This window comes from Juglans microcarpa x Juglans regia, chromosome 2S, assembly GCF_004785595.1.
Source record: "Juglans microcarpa x Juglans regia isolate MS1-56 chromosome 2S, Jm3101_v1.0, whole genome shotgun sequence".
NCBI classification, from domain to species: Eukaryota; Viridiplantae; Streptophyta; class Magnoliopsida; order Fagales; family Juglandaceae; genus Juglans; species Juglans microcarpa x Juglans regia.
Window position 1 is genome coordinate 14,851,037 of NC_054597.1, and position 20,948 is coordinate 14,871,984.

Consider the following 20,948-nt stretch of genomic DNA (forward strand, 5'->3'; position numbering starts at 1 on the left):
GGCCTTTCATCAAAGTGAACAACCCCGACAACCTTAGGCATTTGTAGAATCTTTCAAACTCTTCGCAAAGTGCACTCTCCTACATCAGCAACGATTATATAGTCCTCTCATTCTCAAAATTTCTTACTCATAGCATTTGAGTTACCGAAAGTCCCATCTTCTTCTTCTCTATAAAATAATCACGTATTGACCCTTTGGCCTTCTCTATATATATACAAATATATAAATACATTTATATATATATATATATATATATTTTCTAGGCTTTCTCCGTTACCTCTCAATTCTTCTCTTTCAAGTTCACGTTTACTCTCTTCCTCTCATCTTCCTCAAGGCCAACAAGACCATGGGAAGCAAGCATCTAAACATTCACATACACCTATACGAAAACATAATTGAAAGATATTTGTGTTCGTAAATATACACAATATATTTACAATGAGGTTTCTTTAGTGTGCATGTAGGAGAAAACATAAGGAATATAAAGAAGACTATCAAGAGAATGAGAAATATTTTGCTCGAAGAGTGGTGCATGTAACGCCGGTCCTTGTCGTGAGTTTTTAAAGTTAGTTCTAGAAAATAAAACGAAAATTACTGATGTTTTTAAAACTTTTCATTTGCTCCATAGGATATAAAGGATTGATTCCATAATTAAAATTTAAAACCTACTTTGAGAATTGAATAAGAGTTTACAGTGAAATTTATTTAATTAAATAGCTATTTACTATATATTAGCTTTAAATAGCTATAGCTTTAATATCTGTATATATATATATATATATATATATATATATATATATATATTCTATATTTTATATGGACAAGTTGGTGTTCGAACGTGACTCTCATTTATCGCAGCGCAGAGAGCGGAAAATGTCTTCGTAATATATATTGGGTTGGACCAAAACGACAATAACTTTCCACTTATTAGGATGGACCATGTCGTTGTGATAAGTTTGAAAGAAAAGAAAAAATAAAAAAATAAAACTCACCCATACTTAGATCTCATTTATTTTCACAATTCATCTCATCTCATCTAATCATTATAATTTATTTAAATTTTTACATAAAATAAAAGAAAAAATTTAATTTTTTTAAATTTTTAAATAAAAATAATATTAAAAAAATATTTTATTCAACTTTTTAATTTTAATTTTATCTTATCTCATTTGCGAAAACAAATGGCTTAAAATCTAGATCTCGCACCCTTCACTCACCATTTGCGAGTTTCTTAGAGAGAGAAGTGTGAGTGGGTTTCGGAGAGAGATCGTGCGAGATAGAGAAAGAGGGATATGCAGTGAGCTGAAAGAGAGAAGGAGATGCAGTGAGAGAGAGAGAGATTGAGAGAAACAGAGAGAGTGAATATTTGTGAGAGAGAGAGAGTCACGCTTGGAGAGAGAGAGAGAGAATCCGTGATATTTCGATAGATTAATTTTTGTTGCGTTTGTATTGTTTTTGTTTTGATTTTTGGAGGTGGAAGTCTTTGGGTATGTATTTCGAATTCAGGTAGTTGATGTAATTTATTTAGATTTGTTAATTTTGATTACTGGGTTTAATATATTTGATTTTGTAGATTTTATTTACTTGCTTTGATGAATTAAATACTTGTATTTGAGGTAAGCAAGCTCTTATCTTCTTCATTTGTGTTTGTTAAATAACTATGTTTGATGTGTGTTCCATAATTGGTCTTATACTTGTGCTTTTGTGTTTAATGCATGCTGTATATTATTGGATAGAATAATTTCAAATAAGTTTGTTTTTACAACTCATCTCTTCTCAACTCATCCTATCTTATGTAATCAATACAACTTTTCTAAATTTTCACACAAAATAAAATAAATAATTCAACTTTTTCAAATTTCAAAATAAAAATAATATTAAAAAAATATATTCTAACAATATTTTATTCAATTTTTAACTTTAATCTCAATTCATCTCATCTCATCTCATCTGCGAAAACAAACAAGACGTGTTTAGGAATGAATATTTGTTTGATGAGAAATTCTATTTACAGTCCTCACTTGGAGACTGTATGTGCATGCCCTTTATTAAATGAGAAAAAACATCATTTTAGGAGGGATATTTTTATAATTTTAAAAAATTTTAAAGATAAAATTACGTAGACTTACATTGCAGTCTCCATTTTAGGATTGTATGTAGCATTGCTTAATTTCAAATTAGAAATTCTATTTGCAATCCCTACTTAGGGACTGTATGTGCAGACCTTTATTAAATAAAAAAAAACATTATTTTATGAGAGATATTTTTATAATTTTAAGAAATTTTAAAGATAAAATTATCTAGTCTTGTATTATAATTCCTAAAAAAGAACTGTATGTAGCATTGTTCATTTCAAATCGTTAAAATGTTTGTTTAATTTTCGTTGCATAAGTTAAAAGACGTTAAAAAAAATTTGAAATTTAAAATAACACAAGTAAACAAAAATAAAGAATTCAAAACACTATAAGTTAAAACATCGCAAGCAAGTAAAAAGACACTGAGAATTAAAAAAAACGCACTACGTTAAGAAAATCAACGACTTAAAATAATTTCGTTAGTAAAAAAATCCAATAAATGAAAAATTAAAATAAATTAAAACATCTCAAATAAGTAAAAATACAACATGAATGAAAAATCACTATTGCTTAAACAACCCAAAAAAATAGAAAATTCTCTACTAAACCAAAGGATTACAAATATCCAAGGGTATAGAAAAGCACACTGAGCAAAGAAAAACATCAATTTAAAACACCAAGAATTAAAAAAAAAAAAAAAAAAAGCATTATTGCTTAAACAACCCAAAAAAATAGAAAATTGTGTTCCTACAGAAAAAAACCAAATGAATATAAATATCGAAGATCATTAAAAAAAAAAAAAAACACACAATGAGTTAAGAAAAGCAACAATTTAAAACAACTTCTTCAGTAAAAAATACAAAAAATAAAAAATTTAAAACATCTCAAACAAGTAAAAAAAAAAAAAAAATCAAGAATTAAAAACAGCACAATTACTTGAACAAGTCCATTATGTATTAGATGAAGCTCGATGTTGTTTTTACCAATTGATTGCTGCATTAAATATAATTTTAGACCCGTTCAAGAGTTATTTGCACCCATTACATTTGTGGTGAAGGTGATGGGTGCTACTAACTCTTAAATTGTCCACGGTTGATGGTATGAGATTATATGATCTATATGACATGTTTACTTGGTCTTTTTTTTCATGTCCAGTTGTTCGTTCGATAGCATTCCTCCTTTTGTTCTTTGTATATGTGGTCGGTATGTGTGGCACACTTGTATTGTTGTGAACACAACTAGCAACAAGTACACTTAAAAGAATTGAGAGAAAATGTTGCGAAATTTCGTTTGGCTTAGGACCACATGGCTTAGTATTTATGCGATATAGATAATATAATATCAAATGGAATAAGACCAACTACCCTAGAGGTTAGTGTTAGGAGTGCTCATCCAGATCCGGATCCAGATGCTAAAATCCGGGCGGTGTGGATGAAGTAGAGAAATTTCTTGCATGTTTTTTTATGTATGTAGATTTTTGACTTATCGAAAATGATAATGTATTAGGACATTGCCAATGGACAAGCGTTGAATGTGCCTCGGAGACAGACTTGATAGAGACTACAAGACATATGCATGTGAGGTAAGGGGACTTATAGTCTTTGTACAAGGCTGTGCAAACTCATATGGATGTATTAGATATCCATGTCAAAAATGCAAAAACTTGAGTAGTCACACTTTGAAATTGGTTGCGGAGCATCTCTACGTTAATGGAATTGACAAGAGTTACAGACATGAAGTATTACATGGTGAACCATTTGAAAGACTTGATTTTTTACTGAAGGGAATGAGACTATCGAGGATAGTGAGATGAATGCCAAAGACAATTTAGACAACAATGACTATGGTGAAGATGTGGAGGAATTGTTGGGTGATATTGGTTCGAGAATATTTGGGAATGAATATACAGAGGGAACAAGCTCTGATAATCTCACCGACAATGATGATTTTACAAGATTTGGGGAGAAGCAATAAAGTGCTAAACTCATTAGTTGTTCGAAGTAAGAGTAGGCACCCATCCAAGCAAAAACTAGAGGTAGAAACAATTAATGTGTCTGCAGTGTCAGAATGCAAATCCTAAAAGAGGTGCACTACTATACCGCTTGCAAATTACCGTTGTAAGTGACCATTAGTGTAAAAGTAATATTTTTTTATTATTTTTAAATATTTTAAAAATACATTAAAAATTACTTCTTTAATTATTAAGTAAAAAACAAAAAAAAATAAAATTCATTGAACGGTCAAATGGAACAATAACTATTGAGCGGCATAGTAGTTTTTTTATTCTAAAAATATGAGTTGTGCTAGGCTCCCGTCCAGTTTTGATTGATGACCGTGCCACTTAGCACAAATGTGGGTTTTTATTTTTATTTTTTCATATTTTTTTAAACATATTTAATTATTTTTTATAAAATAAAAAAATATACTAATACATTAAAAATCACTTTCTCAATCATTAAGTAAAAAAAAAAAATTAAATACACAAGCGGTCAGAGTGAGTAGATAAAGTGAGAGGACAAACTAGCACTCTTCCTAAAGATATAATTTTACAACCTAACGAACCAAGTGAAGTTGTGTGTGAGATTACTTTGTATAATTTAATTCTAGCTAAAAATATAAATATAGATGAACTTGCCAATGACTAATCTAGTGATTTTAGCTCCGCAAAGATAACTGGAATTCTAATATCAAAATTTTTTCTTATAAACCATTATTCACCACCCTACCCTCATATCCTATGAAAAACATCTCTACACCCTATAAAAAAGCTGTAAGTATTCAGTGTGAGAGTGAATAATGACTGATACATAATAAATCCCTTCTAATATATTCAACCTGTTAACTGCAGCTGTCCAATCATTCGAGAGAACTGAAAAAGATGGACGAACTTCCACTAATCCAAACTAGTATATATGATAAAGCTAGCCAGTTAGGAATTAGTGAATAGCTCAGGCAGTCAATCTCAGCTACCAAAGTTATACCTGACCTGCTCAACTCTTCTCATTGGAACTAAACGATTATTTTTCTCCTGAAGTTACATTAAGCAAAAACTGGATCCTAAAGATTGCAGTGATTTTGATTTATTCATTTATGCCAGGCCAAAATTTAACAGTACATATATACCATTCATCTCTGTAACTTGTATGAATAAGGATTTCTCCTGACCTCCTTGAGCTACAAACACTGCTCTTTTATAACAAAAATGAAACCAAAATCTGGGGCACCTAGAAACCATTTGTTTCAAGCTGCTGGATGAATTGTAGGATTCAGTTGTCTTTACAGTTTCTTGCATAACTCGAAGACAATCTGGACGGCGACTGAAAGAAATCGAATGGTGTTCCTGATCCAAAAGACCTTCTAGTATTTGGTGAATCTGATAGTAGAGGCTCAAAAACTGGATTTCTGTTCTTGGGTAGGGTTATAGACAGAGGAGAAACATCTTTCTCTAAAGATCTTGGCTGTGGTTCAATGCTACCAATAGACAAGATAGGCCCACCCATGCGTTCAGCCTGCTGAAGTGTATTCATTTTACTTGGTCTGTATGTATACCGGAAGTACTTGAGAGCCAGAATTGGACCCATCCCAGCTGCAACTATGAGCTGCAGCAATACAATTGAAGCATCATCAGCATATAACTTTGGAGCACAGAAATGTGGCTTGGCCTGTGTTTGCGGGTGCGTGTGCGTGTGCGTGTGCGTGTGTTCCTTTCTACGTCGGAAATTTTGAACAGAAAACCATCTTTTCATTTATTTGGCAGGAGGTGGCAAACCAATGAATCCAAGGAGCATACATTCTCATAAAAACCACAATGCTTTGCTAGTCAAATGATGACATTACATCTTTTCCTTTTATTTGGCTACATACTCTCCCCATTTCTGAAAAATCCCAGGGGCAGTCCTTTTACATGAGTAGAGACAAGCTGTAGTGTAACAGTTTTTATTTCAAGCAAATGATGACATTACATCTTTTCCTTTTATTTGGCAGCATACTCCCCATTTTTTAAAAAACCCAGGGGCAGTCCTTTTAACATGAGTAGAGATAAGCTGTAGTTAGCCGCCCAAAAAATAAAAAATAAAAACTGGAAAAGAAACTTACGAACACAGTTGTCCAATAAGATGGTTGTCTACACAGCCGGAACATAATGGTATACATCCCTGATGATGGAACAGCACTGAAGATCCAGTTGATTAAATAGAAAGCAACCAAATTCCCCCATATGGCAATATGTTGCAGTGTTGTAAAGGAACTGCATGTAGCGAACAATATTTCAAGCACTTATAGTGTATTGCGCAATACTAATCATTTCAATGTGAAGGAGTGGACATTTTTCTGTGATCAAGGAAACACCATCACACCTTTCTTTTCCCTGGTTTGCTTAGACCGATGAAAATCAAGCACAGAAAACATTTTTCGTGAACACACAAACATCAAAAGACTCTGGGCAGCTGGCAGTATAGGGGAAAGGGTAAGAAATGAGGGAAGTGTAGGCCTGGGAGACCAGGTTTCAGAAACCAGAAAGCATAGATAAGATATATTGGAATCGGGCAAGGGTTGGCTTAAAAAGACCAGGGCAGGTTTAGGTGAGGTCAGATAGACTGATCTAGCCTTAGCAAGTCTCAATCAACGATAAAAAGCGGGCAGTTTCCAAGTGCAATTTATTGCCGGTGAATTGGAAAAAAGCACCTACCGCACCCCCAAAAAGAAAGCCTACAAGTGCACAGGAGAAATCTGAATGGAAGAGGTAAAAAGGGATATGGTGGTGGTGGATGCATAAAGGAAATAAGAGCTTAGTGATTAGTGAATTTGAGAAGGGAGAGAGATATGAAGGAGCCGGAAGACGGAAATTGAAGAGACAGAAGAAAGACAAGCATAGAAGAAAGAAAGAAGAGAGGGTGATGCACTACCGCTCGCAAGGGTTCCTGTAATATTTTGGGACTAATTTTCTGCTGACTACCAAAGTATTTTACATTGACAAGCAGATATTGGTAGCATCATACACTGGATTGCGAGAAAAACTATTTCCAGAAATTTTTTTACACCAAACAACCTTAAATTTTCTATTGAGATAAAAAACAAAGATTATTAATGCCAATAGAAAAGGCTGTGTTAAGTTCAGAGGACTAAAGCGACATTGGAATTTGCAACCATGACTAATGAGATTGAAGCTTACTTGGTTTCCAATATCACAACAAAGACCTGTAACCAAATACATCCAGAGAGTGCCACCATCGAAACCTCCTCCATTTCACTTTTTTCATAGGCATAGGCATTTATGCTGATTACAAACACAACAAGTGCCTGCAGGTCATAGCCAGTGTCAATAGGTAAAAGTAACTGGCATTGTTCCTTATCAAGCAAATCAACTCGCCAAGGAAAGAAACTTTTAAGTTGATTTCATATTGGGGAAAAACAACTTACAGACATTACGAAATCATATGAGAAGAACTCTTTATTTTCTTTTCTTTTCTGGCTTTTTACCAATATGAGCAATAAAATATAATTAAAAATACTGCCAAGAGGGGGGATGCAAATTCTTGGTGTACAGGAGGTATATTTAGCAAAGAAAATAGGGGGCCCAACTTTAGCACATAAGAAATGGACAAGACAAACAACAAAACTGAGAGAATATGCTCAAAAGTAAGCCAACCAACCATGGTTGCAAAAATGATAGTAAACGAAGAAGAAAATTAACAAACAAGAACTCACATGGAAGAGAGATCGCCCAAACGATCCAGCAAATGTGCTAGGATTTAGAAGCCTGTTTAAAAAATAATAATGACTATTAACCAACAGGAAGCCTAATTTCCATTTGAAATAGAACAGTTTAAAATCCATGGAACATAAACAAATAAGGATAAGTAGTGAAGGCAAACCTCCCCGCTTGGCAGTAAAATAAGATTTGTGGATGCTGCATCACAGTTTCTTCACCAAGATCTTTGTCAAGGACACTGACTAGAACCGGAATACTAGTGTAGAAAACATTATAAGCCATCAAGCTGACAGAATTGAAAAGACTGGTTCCAGAGACACCTGAAATAAAAGAGAAACTAAATGTTTTTCCAATATCAGTACAACAAGGGGGAGAGAGAGAGAGATTCAAAGGAAGAAAGTCAAATGAATGATGCAGTAGAACCAAATTGGAAAAAGACTCAAAACAAAGGACACTGACAACTTACAAGATCTGGATGAAACATATTAGTAGGGATTTATAAAAGGAGTACTGGGACAGAAATGCTGTACGGTTGTATGAGTACCGCCCATGGACTAGTATTAACCTTTTCAGAAACCTGAACTCTGCCAAACCAAGAGAAGTAGTTTTGAGTCTCAACATTTATGATCTCCAACTCGAGACAGTAAATAATTAAATAAAATAAAAATAAGTTAATATTTGTTGACAATATTAAATTTTAAGATAATTGTAATATGACTAAAAAAAATCTATCACCTGAGATGTGCACATTACATAATTAGGCCAAAGAAACAAGTAACAAAACTTGAAGGACATTATTTAAAACACCGAAAGCATTAAATATGCCCAAAAGAGAAGATTTGACGTGCATGATCTTAATTGAATTATTAGTTATTAACATGCATGGCAGATTCACGATCCACTTTGAGGGCCTTCACATATTGGTTGAGCAACTCCTGTTGATTCCTGAACTCTTGCCAACTGATTCTAAGTAGCTTGATTTGGAACAGTGATGTTATCTATGCCCGTCACAACTGACAATCTAAAATTCCTTAAAAGCTGATATTTGAGGCTCAATCAACAAATAGTTCTAGGGATAGGATCATTTTTATTTTCAATTATGGATAGAAGTGCAGGATATATGTGAAATTAAGTCTCTTTTAAACTTTCTCACACTGTACAAACTTCAATAGTTTCTCTAACGCCATGTAGTCTTTCAACGTCAAACAAGTGTCAATGCATTAGAAGAGCTATGGAGACCTGAGTTTGAAGTCACAGAGATATTTAATGTCAGAAAATAAGCATCAAAACTCCAATGTAGCATCAAGGGTCTCCATATACAAAACTGATAAGAATGTCAACTAACATTTTGAGTTCCCTGCAGAAATATAACATCTCAAGTGTCGTTGAAAGAAATTTGCATGTACAAATGAAAAAGAATAAAATTTATCCAAGTTTAGCTGTGACTCACTACCAAAGACAAAAATAAAATCCAACAGTAAATACCTACAACTTTCTAACATAACTGTCTCATCTAGACATGAATGCACAGCACAAGCATACATGCACGGACAGATATATATTGACTTACTCCCAATACTATAATCAGCTGCCCTTGCTGCCTGCAGACCTTCTCTCCCACTAATGCCAACACCTATATCGGCTTGTTGTATCATCCTGACATCATTCCCACCATCCCCAATGGCTAATGTTCTATAGTCACATGATTTTAGGAGCTCCACAAGCTGCAAAAAATAATTATAAGAAAGATTAGATGTCCTCTTTACTGGACCGAAATGGTAGCCTTCACAATTAGTGTTTAAGTAAAAAGGACTACACTTAATTGGCTTTTGTCCATTACAAAAGTAGTCATAGCATAACCCAGCACAATTCAAAAGTCTTCAAGACCACATAGAAAAACTTAGTTATATATCTGGTAGACTGATATAGAGTTTTCTGTAGCTGGGAATTCAGAACATGTTGATAGAACGAGTCTTGAAAATATTCATAATTTTTTTTTTCTTTTTGATATATGACTAATAGAAGACAAAACAAAGAAAATATAGAGAACCTAACACCTGAAATTTAGGAGTTTTAAGAAACCAAGCAAAGTACAAGCGAATTAATATGTAGCAGATGCCACTCAAAATTCCTTAATATTCTGTCATCAATTATTCAATAAAAATTTGCAGCCACTCTTAGCATTAGCTCTCCGAACTTCCAATGATACATTGGTGGTGCATCCAGAATTTCAAGAAGAATAAAAAGAAGAAAAAAAAAAAATCATCCATGCTCTTTCTTCACTTCAGACTTCGCATCTCTAGTGAAGTCCACAAAGCAATAATTGTGCCTAAACAGCAGAAAATGAATTTATCCATGACATAATCAAGCGGTCTAAATTAGGTTCATTCTTCATCTCTGCTTTAGGTTATGCTGATCATCACTAGACATTATATACATCAATAATAGTTCTTTGATGTAGTATTAGATTAAAATATCTCATGTCATCAAAATTATCTTACTTAAAAAAAAAATATCTCGTGGCATCGGTGGAATTTGTTGCAGTAGGGATTTGGTGAGGTAGGTCCAAAACTAGAAGTACCGAAGATTCCTTTTGTTGGATTTTATGAAGACTATAAACCCTTCAAAACCACCTTAGTTCATAATTCATTAACCATTCAAAGCTTGGTGCATCTTATATCCACAATAGTACAGCCGTTAACCTCATTAGTGAAGGAGGGAAAAAGAGAATATAAACTATATAAGCAAGAGAAAAGAATAAATCCAAGAATGTGAATCCTACAACAATGGAGTACTCAATTGTGTGCAGATATTAAATGAGATTAAAAAGCAAAAGTATGTAGGAGAAAAATGAATATGAAGATAACAAAAAAAGTTAGGCATGGCCACCTGCGCTTTTTGAGATGGTGTCACACGACAACAAATTGCAGTCCTTGACAATATTGCTAATTCCGTAAAGGCTTTCCGATAGTATTTCAGTGCAATTTCTAGAGCCCAGCCATCAACAACAAATGCCATATCCTGCTAGAAAAGATAAAACTATGAGAAAACAGTTATGTTGAACAAGCCATTGCTTGCTTAAATTTAATACAAGAATACCTAGGCAGGGCCCTTTAGACCCACCCCCCATTTTTTTATCGATAAAAAAAAATTTTATTGATCATGAAATAGACAAAATCCCTAGTATACGGGACATATACAAGAGCATCGCCTATGCATGCTGGTTTAGCGATGCAAGGAAGTCATATGACCCCACCCCCCATTACCATAAATCAGGTAATCCAGGGGAACTCCTAGCGTTAAATCAAACCCAGAATGTCTGATTCTACGGCTCATCTCAAGCCTGCCCTTTGACTACTAGACTGCACCCTAACAGGTGAAAAGATCAGCATGAACGATTGCGTAAAAAACTAACATTTAAGAGCAGTTAAAACTTTCTTGAATGAATAAAACTTTTCAACTCAGAATACAAAAACATACATATATAATTGAAAAAAAAAATAAGGGTTTAGGCTTTTTAGCTAGGTTATTTCCATCCAACAGCTACTCTAACTATGCTGATACAAAGAGAATGGAACGCTAAACACATACACAGTGGACTCAATTACATTCATTGTTTCAGAATTCACATGTTTATTAGATACAGACCCAAGTTCATACAGCAATCCACTTAAGACAATAGAGAAACATCATTTAATCATTTCACTTTATGAATTACTTTAAATTTTAATTAAGTTGCTCTGAGAATGTGAATGGAAGCAAAGAACTAGAGACAAAATAAAGTTCATGATTGACTGGGTGCATAAGCTATACCTTAGGTTCTGACATTGTTATCCTCATTGTAAGTAAAACTCTCTCCAAACTTCTATGAACTTCATCTTCAGTTCTGCCATCAATTGAAAGAAGCTGACCTTTTGGCTCTGTCAAGTTGTCAAAAAACAAAAAAGAGTTCAGTGGTGATAATGTTGTAAGCATTTCGTATCTGATGAGGGGATTCCGACAATCGCAACAAATCTTTCGTAATCCACACACATAAATGTAATACATGGGAAACCTAAGTGCCACAGTACCAACTAGAACACATAATTCACATGCACAAGAAGAAATAAGGCTGGCAGGATGAAAAAGACTGCTTGTCTGAGGGGGCAGAACCACTCTTTTCAAAAGCACACTTTCTAACCTCCCAGCATATTTTCTCTCTCTCTCTTTTCCTTCAACTGCAGGTATGACATCTCGTATCAATAAAGTTTGACGTGCTTCTTAGGGAGGAATTGAGGGTGAAGTCAAGTTCCATCTTATCAGTTGGGACAAGTTTGTTCTCCAATCGCTTGTGGTGGTTGGGGGTTAGAAACTAGAAGATCTTTGATAAGGCACTTCTTGGGAAGTGATTATGGAGGTATCATAGGAAGGAGGAGGCTTTGTGGAGAGGAGTTGTTGATTCTAAGTATGGGAGATGGTGTTCTAATGAAGTTAGGGGTGCTTATGGAGTTGGGGTGTGAAAATATATTCGAAAAGTGATGGGGGGGAGTTTTCCAAGTTCTTTAGGCTCAAGGTTGGAAGGGGCTGTTGTGTTAGTTTTTGGCATGATGTTTGGTGTGGTGTAAGGGCCCTAAAGAGTGTTTTCCCCTCTCTTTCAGTTAGCTAGTGAAAAGGAGGCTATGGTGGCTGAATTGAGGGATAGTTCTAATAGTTCAATCTGTGGAACATTTGTTTCAACAGAGCGGTTCAAGATTGGCAACTTGGCATCATTGCTGATTTTTCAATTTATTGTACGCTTTGATAATTGATACTGCAGTGGAGGATAGGTTGATTTGGATTCCAAATGGGAGTAGAAAATATACAATTTGATCCTTTTATGAGACTCTTGAGGGTCATCATAGTAACCACTTTCCTTGGAAGAACATTTGGAAGTGTACAGTACCTCCCAAGATTGCTTTCTTTGGTTGGACTGCTTCCCTTGGGAAAATTCTCAACATTGCTAACTTGAGGAAATGTGGTATTATTATGTTGGATTGGTGCTAAATGTGTAAGAAAAATGGGGATAACTGTGGATCATCTTTTGTTACATCTGAGGTGGCCAGGTTTTTGTGGGATGATATCTTCTACCGGACTGGTGTGGCATGGGTATTGCCTGGAAGGGTAATGGATATTATCAGGTGTTGGAGTGGTCTTCGGGAAAACGTTCATATTGCTGTGGTGTGGAAAATGATTCCTCATTGTATTATGTGGTGTCTTTGGATGGAGAATAGTGGTAGGTGTTTCGAAGATTGGGAGCGCTCCTCAGACAAGTTGAAGAGATTCTTCTTCGACACCTTATTTTCTTGGGCTTCTGTTATCATTTGTAATGGGACTAGTTTTCATAATTTGCTTGTATCCTTATCTCTAGTTCCTAGTGGTTTCTAGGCGTTTTCAATCTATACTTCCTATGTAATTGGGCTATGCCTACTGTAATTTCAATAAAAAAATTTCTTACAAATAAAATGAAAAAAAAAAAAAAAAAAAAAACATAATTTGGTCATGTGTCAAATAGGTAGCTGGATGGACATAAGTAGAGACCCAATTATTTAAAGTAAGCAGGTCAAGCCATGAAACAAGAGAATCATACAGTGCTTGATACTTTATATCACAGCTTCTCCCATTCCAACACATATACCTCAAAATTCCAAAGAAAACAACTCTAACATTGCTAACAAAAAGGGATAATGCCATTAGACGGTAAAAGAATACATATGACAACAACTACCTGGGGAAATAAAATTGCATGAGAGAGCAATCTGTATGGCAGTATTCTGCTTGTCACCAGTTAACATCCAAAAGTTTATTCCTGCTTTCCTCAGTGTTGCTATTGTTTCTGGGACACCATCCTGAATTAGTAAATAAACAGAGTCAGCATTTACATAAGGATAAAATTAGCATTTGGACATAAGTAGATTTTCCCCCTGTTTTTCTTTTTTTGGTAGCTGTGGAGAATCAGCAGAAAAGACCCACCCCCACAAAGGATCAGATTAGGAAAGTGACTTCTCCTGAAAGTTAAGCTACTACAGCCCAACTATAGATATTCACCTGTAGACGGTCTTCTATTGCAGTAACTCCAAGAATTTCCAAATCATGTTCTAACCTTTGGCAGACCTCAGCAATTCTCCACTGCAAAATTTAGCAGATTGAGGGTACCACATCTGTTGATGCAAGTAAATAATCTTTCTATATGTCGACACAAACGCATATACACGCACAATAAATGAGTCTACACACCCACACACGCACAATACTTTTTTTTTTTTTCTGACAGGGGAACCACCCACAGCAGAGCCCTTAGGACTCACCCATGGAAACCAAACCCCAGGGAGACTAGCACAACAACCCACCGACATGGCCTCCCACTTAAATTGCAGTTTGATCCCAGGGGGAATCGAACTTGTGACATGGGGCTCATGCACACATGTTAGCTCTCACCACTTGGGCTACCCACATGGGTGGGTTACACGCACACAATACTTAGTTTATTGAGATGTACATTTTACCTCCCTATCAACTAAGGTGCTGCTAGCCTCTTTCAACAACAAAGACCATTCTCGATATTCATCTTCTTTCAACTCACGCCAAGCCAAACACAGCGTACGCAGCCCCACTTGAGTATATTGTTCCACAGCTTCAAGAAAAGCCCTTGTTTGCTGTCCTGAAGGGAATAGGGTTATCACACTAAGTAATATGGCATTAATTGATATTTTCGATATAACTAGTACAAATAGCAAAGTATCTCAGCAAAATAACCAACAAACACTTACAAAAATAATCAATAAGCCACTATTCAGAATCGACATTTATAATCATCACACAATAGTCATGCCTAGCAAAACGGAGTGGTTTGGATTCAGAAATGAGTTGAGATGGGTTGAGATGGTTTGTGAATAGTAGAATAAAGTTGAATTATTTATTATATTTTGTGTGGGAATTTGGGAAAGTTGATTTGGGATTTGAAAAAGTTGAATTGTTTATTATATTTTGTGTGAAAATTTGGAAAAGTTGTAATGATGAGATGAGATGAGTTGAGTGCAAACGAGGCCTCAATAAGGCACCACTTTATTTGTTCAGTTCTTGTCAAGTCAGCAAAGGAGCTGTAGTATTGTAGCAGCAAATAATATGTACTAGTCAACATAACTCACTCCATTGCTAAAGAATAAGGCATATGCAAATGAATGGCGCACATCTCCTGATTAAACGAATAAAAGTAGACTAAAGAACATGTGGTAGCCTTACTTATAAAAAAAAAAAAAAAAAAAGAACATGTGGTAGCCTTATCCTACTAATCATTTCTCTTCCATGGGTGAATCCTTTAGCTTTGGCAAACAACCACACATATTAAGTCCGCCAAAAAAAAAAGGAAAAAAAAAAAAAAAAAAAAAAAAAGCCAAAAAGTTTTTACGCTGGCTGAGGTGGCGGTGGCTTGTGTGCCAGCGATTAATAAATAATGAATTCAAATTAAGTATTTGGATACCATTTAATAGTCAATGGATCCACTAATCATACGAGAATCACAGCCTCTTTATTTCAGAGGTTCCCTGTAATGTAACTCCTGTGTACCATGATTGCACCCTATCAGCGCTTTCTTATTATACTAAGTTACTCAACCAAAAAAAAAAAAAAAAAAAAATGAAGGGAAAAATTGAACGACAGAAGCTAGTAATTGTAATTCCCTCTGCCATCTCCTGCTGTAACCAAATAATTTCTCCACCATCACAAGCAACAGGCCCAACTGAGATGCCAGTAATCAACCACAATGGCCCATCTCCAACAAGAAATGTAAAAAACAAAAAATCAAATTAGGGCAGAAGACTACAACACAGGCAACAGAACCTGTGCAGGGGCATGCAACAAAAATGCCCAAGCAACAACAACAGAGTTCTAAACATGTAGAAAACTAGGACACACTGATATATCCATATTTTAAGTTTTAAGAGTCATTCATTCCCTTTCCTGGGAAGAATAAACACCAGCAAAATTGCTGCTTACCATAAATTTCAGAACCCAATATAGTCAACTGAGAGGATTTTTTAGATAAAATTAGCATAAGATGTAAAAGAGTTTATCAACGTCAAGGGAGGAGAGAGAGAGAATCCAGGTTTGATGATTTCAATCCCATAAATTAGAATACGACATTTACTAATCACTCCCTACATTAGAATACAGCCTTTATAAATTATAACGAAATGGTGTTGATTCAATAGACCGAACCATTCATGTTTCTCTCATTCGAAAATAATTAAGTAAATTCTGTTTCCCATATGGAACAAGAATTTAGGGGAAAAGAGCTTCCTAACTATGCATCGTCTACTGTCTTCCTAGAAGACTTCAGGAAGAGAAATGAAAAGCACCAATAGGTAGGGGTTACCAGCACATGCATAAGGAAGAATAGCTTCATCTGCTCCTTTTGACAAAAGGAGGATCCTTCCATTCTGGCAATTTTTCACAACCACTGACATTCTTTTCCTATCAGATGTGAACTCAAGAGTCTCCAAGACTTCATATTGAATTGTTGAAGCATTGAACTTGATCTCTGCAATATATTAATCCCAACTACATCATCAGCAACATTGTCAGCATCGTGCCTTCTGTGACAGCCAAAAGTAAATGATGTTTACCAAGAATATTTGCATTCCTATTGTCAAAAACCATATGCAACTGAACAGCAGCACGAACAAGAGCATCCTCATCCTGAGACTGTGCCTTGTACAAGATATCTCCGCTTTTGCTATTGACAGCAGACAAAACAGATACGAGAGATTTCAAATCTATGAGATACATACGTGTAAGTCTAAAGCATACTGATGCAAATGTTCCCTGATCTGAATGTGGGATAAACCACAAAATACCAGCAACAATTAAACCCATAAAATGAAGCTATGCAGCACCTTTTCACTGGTATAACTGTATTACATATTGCCATAACTGTAAGAAAACGCACAACATCCGCAGAGCCATTTGAAACAGCATCGATCAGCTCTGCATCTGGGTATCAAAGTATGGAACTGATAAGAAAATGAAGCATTGCAATCTAAAAGAGCTCCTAGATGTATCGGATGAAACAAATACAAGGTAACCAAGATATACAGCAGCAAATAAACAAGTTCACTTGATAAATTCATGCATTAGCAAAACATTCGTGAATATTCATTTAAAAATTTGCTTCTGTCAGCTATTTTAGTTGGACTGACAAAACTACATTGTAAAGTGACAATTTCAGGCTCATAATCCAGAGAAGTGAACAAGTTCATGTGAAGCAGGCAGCCAAGTGATCAATCCTACATAAATACTGATTGAAATTTGCTCGAAACTAGGAAAGGAATCCGATGGAGCAAATAATTAAAGAGCAATATGAAAAGCTTAATTAGGGCTGCAATGAACAGAGCAGCTTGAGCCCGGCTCGTATATACTCGGTTTGAACTTGCGTTCATTTAATAAATGAGATATTCGTAAACACTAATATTGATTCAAATATTAAACGAGCAAAACTCATATAAACTTGGTTCGACTCGGTTTAGGCTCGTGAACAAACTTGTATAAGCTCGACTTGACTCGTTTGAGCTCCTTTTGAAGCTCGTAATATGTGTTTTATATGTATGTGTTATATTTATTACATGTTAGTTATATTTTATATGCTTAGTTATATATTATTAATTTATCTATAGTTTACCTTATTTAATATATTTATTATGATCCCAAAGTGTACATAGGATAATTTCTATAATATATCATACAAATAGAACTTTTGATTTATACACTAAATAGTTTAGTTTATTACATTTATCTTATGTATTATTTTTTTAATTTATAACTATAAGTTTATTTATTTTATACCATAAGAACTTTTTAATCAAAACTATTTGGTTGAATAGTTAAATGGTTAGAGTTTTGTATAAAATTTAAATTTTTTTTTATCAAAAAGTAAGAATCAGAATTGAAAAAAAAAAAGAAAAGGAGTTCGAGCTCGAGTTGTTCATTTGAGTTTTATTCGAATTCCAACAAGGATATTTGAGTTTTATTTGAAAATCATTAATGGTTAATGAGCCAAGTTCAAACAAGGATATTTGAGTTTTATTCGAATTCAAACGAGTAAACATGCTAATTGAGCACGAAGCACCCTTGTTTGAATTTGACTCGACTCGACTAGGTTCGTTTGCAGCCCTAAGCATAATCATAATGATCAACTGAAGTATTAGACTAAAACAGAAATGCTAGACTTAAATTAGCACCCAAGCTAGGTTTGAAAAAATAAGGGAAAAAAGATCCACCTTTGTGCATAGACTCTCTACTTAGCACATAAGAAATGGCTGTAATTTGAATCAAGAGAAACCTCTGCTTTGTTACTTTCTGCAGCAGTATTGACCTCTTCCAGACAGAACTCCACACAAATGACTCATTATAAGGCATCTATAAATAGTTTAGCTTAAACAATAAGCATATCCAAGAATAAGATTGAATTAGCTGCGTCCTAAAATTACATTATGATTTCTGTACGCATTTACAACACAAGTTGAAACAATTTTCCCAAGCAACAAGTACATTGTGACTGACAAGAAGGAAGATCTCCATATTGCATAGTTAAAAACCAAACCTTTCAATGCATCCCCACTCTCATTTCCGTAGAAAACACCATTGATACAACATCTTCTAAAGATCATTTTGTTCTCGGTTAGGGTACCAGTTTTGTCAGTTAAAATGTACTCAACTTGTCCCAGATCCTCGCTTATTGCTGTACTGCCACATACAACAAACACCATTTAAGAAATATGAAACATGACCACATTTTTCATATAACGAGTTTATTGGAACTTTTTACCCCAAATCACTCACTTGGTTGCGTGGGATGGAGTACCAGTTTCTTGGTCAATCATCTTGTTGTCCCAATCAATAAATTTAGCATATAAGCTCTTCACAAGATCCAGAGAGACCTTCCAGAAATAAACATTTCAGTTTTTCATATAACTAGTAATGGTGGTACTTGACATCTATGCCAAACCTTATAATGATCCAGAAAATAATCACTAAATCTGCCATAAATACCTAGAGCACTATATTAAATGACAATTTGCAAGTTAGTATCATGGTCTTCTTTTATTTATCGAGCACCAGCAACTAAACATGCAATGCTGAGGCTTTTCTAAATGGAAATTCTACCACTTAGCTAAGAGAGCGTCTTTAGCATTATTGATATTTCTCTGAGACCATAAAATTTAAATACTTTTTGCCCTTAGTTCTCTCTCTCTCTCTCTCTCTCTCTCTCTCTCTCTCATCTCTCTCTAGCTTTGTACACTCTTTCCAAAGTCCAAAGAACAACTTTTTTTATAAGAAAAAAAGTAGTTCTTTGGACTTTGGAAAGTGCGTATAAATCAAGAGAGGGTTTTTCAATTTTGTGTTAAAATATTGAAAATTATTAGGAAACCCTAAAAAAATAATAATCATGTTATAGAAAATCTAAGACGGTTACAATTATGTTCAACAGCTTACCTTAATTGATATGGGGATCATTATAGAACAAAGAAGCTCAAAGCGAAGAGGAATAACCAATAGTTCAAACCATGGACCTTCCATTGGATAATGAACGTACCATTGCTACAAAAAATGAATACAAAAAGGTTGGCATATGTTCGAAAATAACACTTCTACACAGGAAAACAGTAAATATCAAAACTCATCTAGAAAATCAGAATCAAGTAGAGAAGGAAAATGTGCTTCTGGATAATGAAATTAATCCACAGTCAAATACGGAGTAAAGGAATTAAATTGACCAAATAAAAGAAGAATTGAAAGAAATTATGGACCAAGCAAGCAAAAAAAAAAAAAAAAAAAAAAATGATAGATGAATATCTACAAAAAATATATATTTATCAACATTCCGTCAACATGCACGGGACAAACCACTTCACTTTGATTCAATATATATGGACTTGTGATTGTGCTAGGTGCAGGCATGCATCTAGGTGTCTTCAAACTTGGGACATGGGGGGCAAAAATACAAAAATGGGTACGGATACTGAGACATTCCATGCTTAATATAGCTCAAAGAAAACTGCTTCTCCACTGTCCGGGAAGGTACACGCAGTTTCACGGCGCATCGTTGCTCCAATGCTCGAGGACGTTATATGGCGGTGGAGGAGTATGGAGGTGGAGGGAGGAGGAATTTTATTTTCATTCCTGAGGAGGGGAGCAGTGGTTGGAGAAGGATGGGGGAGGTGCTGCGTGATTTTTCCTTCGGCAAGAGAGGGAGTGACGGTTTGGAAGGACAAGGTGCTATAGGACATGGCTCTGTCAGGGAGCCGTGTAGCAGACATGTGGCGAGGCAATCCTATGCAGCAGCTCTAAAGACGGGTTAGGCTTCGGGAGTTCAGAGTGAGGAGGGTCTACAAATTATGCCTCAAGACCAGCTTGTCGAGATGCACAATTCTTTAAAAGAGATGGAAACCCAACTTGGTGAGTTAAAGGTAGTGATAACTATATTATCTACAAAAATAGACCGGCTTTCAGTTGGAGGCAACAGGGTTGTAAGTAACAAGATAGGCCCGAATTCTTTAAACTCAGAAAAATGAAAACGGAAGATCGGATTAGGCCTTGTCCCTATAACCAGATCCAGGAGAGTATGGCGGCTCAAAAGGAAATCTAGGTTATTTGAAGCGGGGTCTACATCGGGTATCGGCGTAGAGACATCAGTGGAATGTCATTCGCCTCATGTAACACAGGATAGACTGATAGTCGGCATTACACCCTTGGTCCCCGAAGAAACTATGGCTCCCTCATCAGAGTTGAAGGAAAATTGTGTACTGCCGAGGTCTGAAGGAGATGTAGGATCCGCTATCACCCCAGATGTGAAGGGACTTGTTGTCACCCCAGAATCTCCAATGGAGAGAACCAATGGAGTTACTGGAGAACCTATGGGTTTGGCCTTGGTGCCTTGTGTAGAGTCGGGAGTGCAGTTGGATACTATGTCTGGGGATAACGTTGCTCCCTTGGTTTCTCTTCCATGCTTTTAGAGGAACCACTGTTCAAAAGCCAACATATATATATTTTCTCTCTCCCCGTACATCCAAGAAAACCCTAAGGAGACCGCCACCATCCCCCAGTGCCAGCGAGTGACCCTTCACCGCCGTCATAGACAAAGCCGACGGGCC

General features: G+C 35.3%; 1 protein-coding gene and 1 long non-coding RNA gene across 4 annotated transcripts in view; one reads left to right on the forward strand and one right to left on the reverse strand.

Moving 5' to 3' along the window:
• Positions 1-1,236: 1,236 nt before the first annotated feature.
• Positions 1,237-20,153, forward strand: LOC121252007. Its single transcript, XR_005938165.1, has 3 exons — positions 1,237-1,249; positions 11,740-11,741; positions 19,994-20,153. It is a non-coding gene; the product is annotated as an uncharacterized LOC121252007 (long non-coding RNA).
• LOC121252006 (phospholipid-transporting ATPase 2) overlaps positions 5,129-20,948 on the reverse strand; it is a 33,384-nt gene continuing 17,564 nt past the window's right edge. Inside the window, exons 8-25 of one of the 3 annotated variants that reach the window (XM_041151454.1) lie at positions 19,291-19,395; positions 18,637-18,734; positions 18,398-18,540; positions 16,695-16,791; positions 16,425-16,534; positions 16,175-16,339; positions 14,307-14,461; positions 13,849-13,929; positions 13,529-13,649; positions 11,599-11,705; positions 10,675-10,806; positions 9,356-9,509; positions 8,252-8,369; positions 7,949-8,122; positions 7,782-7,833; positions 7,246-7,373; positions 6,171-6,321; positions 5,129-5,674 (exon numbers count right to left, since the gene is read on the reverse strand). In XM_041151454.1, coding sequence (XP_041007388.1) covers positions 5,342-5,674; positions 6,171-6,321; positions 7,246-7,373; positions 7,782-7,833; positions 7,949-8,122; positions 8,252-8,369; positions 9,356-9,509; positions 10,675-10,806; positions 11,599-11,705; positions 13,529-13,649; positions 13,849-13,929; positions 14,307-14,461; positions 16,175-16,339; positions 16,425-16,534; positions 16,695-16,791; positions 18,398-18,540; positions 18,637-18,734; positions 19,291-19,395 — 2,424 coding nt within the window. In that variant the 3' untranslated portion in view covers positions 5,129-5,341. Of the gene's footprint in view, positions 5,675-6,170; positions 6,322-7,245; positions 7,374-7,781; positions 7,834-7,948; positions 8,123-8,251; positions 8,370-9,355; positions 9,510-10,674; positions 10,810-11,598; positions 11,706-13,528; positions 13,650-13,848; positions 13,930-14,306; positions 14,462-16,174; positions 16,340-16,424; positions 16,535-16,694; positions 16,792-18,397; positions 18,541-18,636; positions 18,735-19,290; positions 19,396-20,948 lie in introns of those variants that run through there. The other 2 variants (XM_041151452.1, XR_005938164.1) reach the window with 2 other exon arrangements.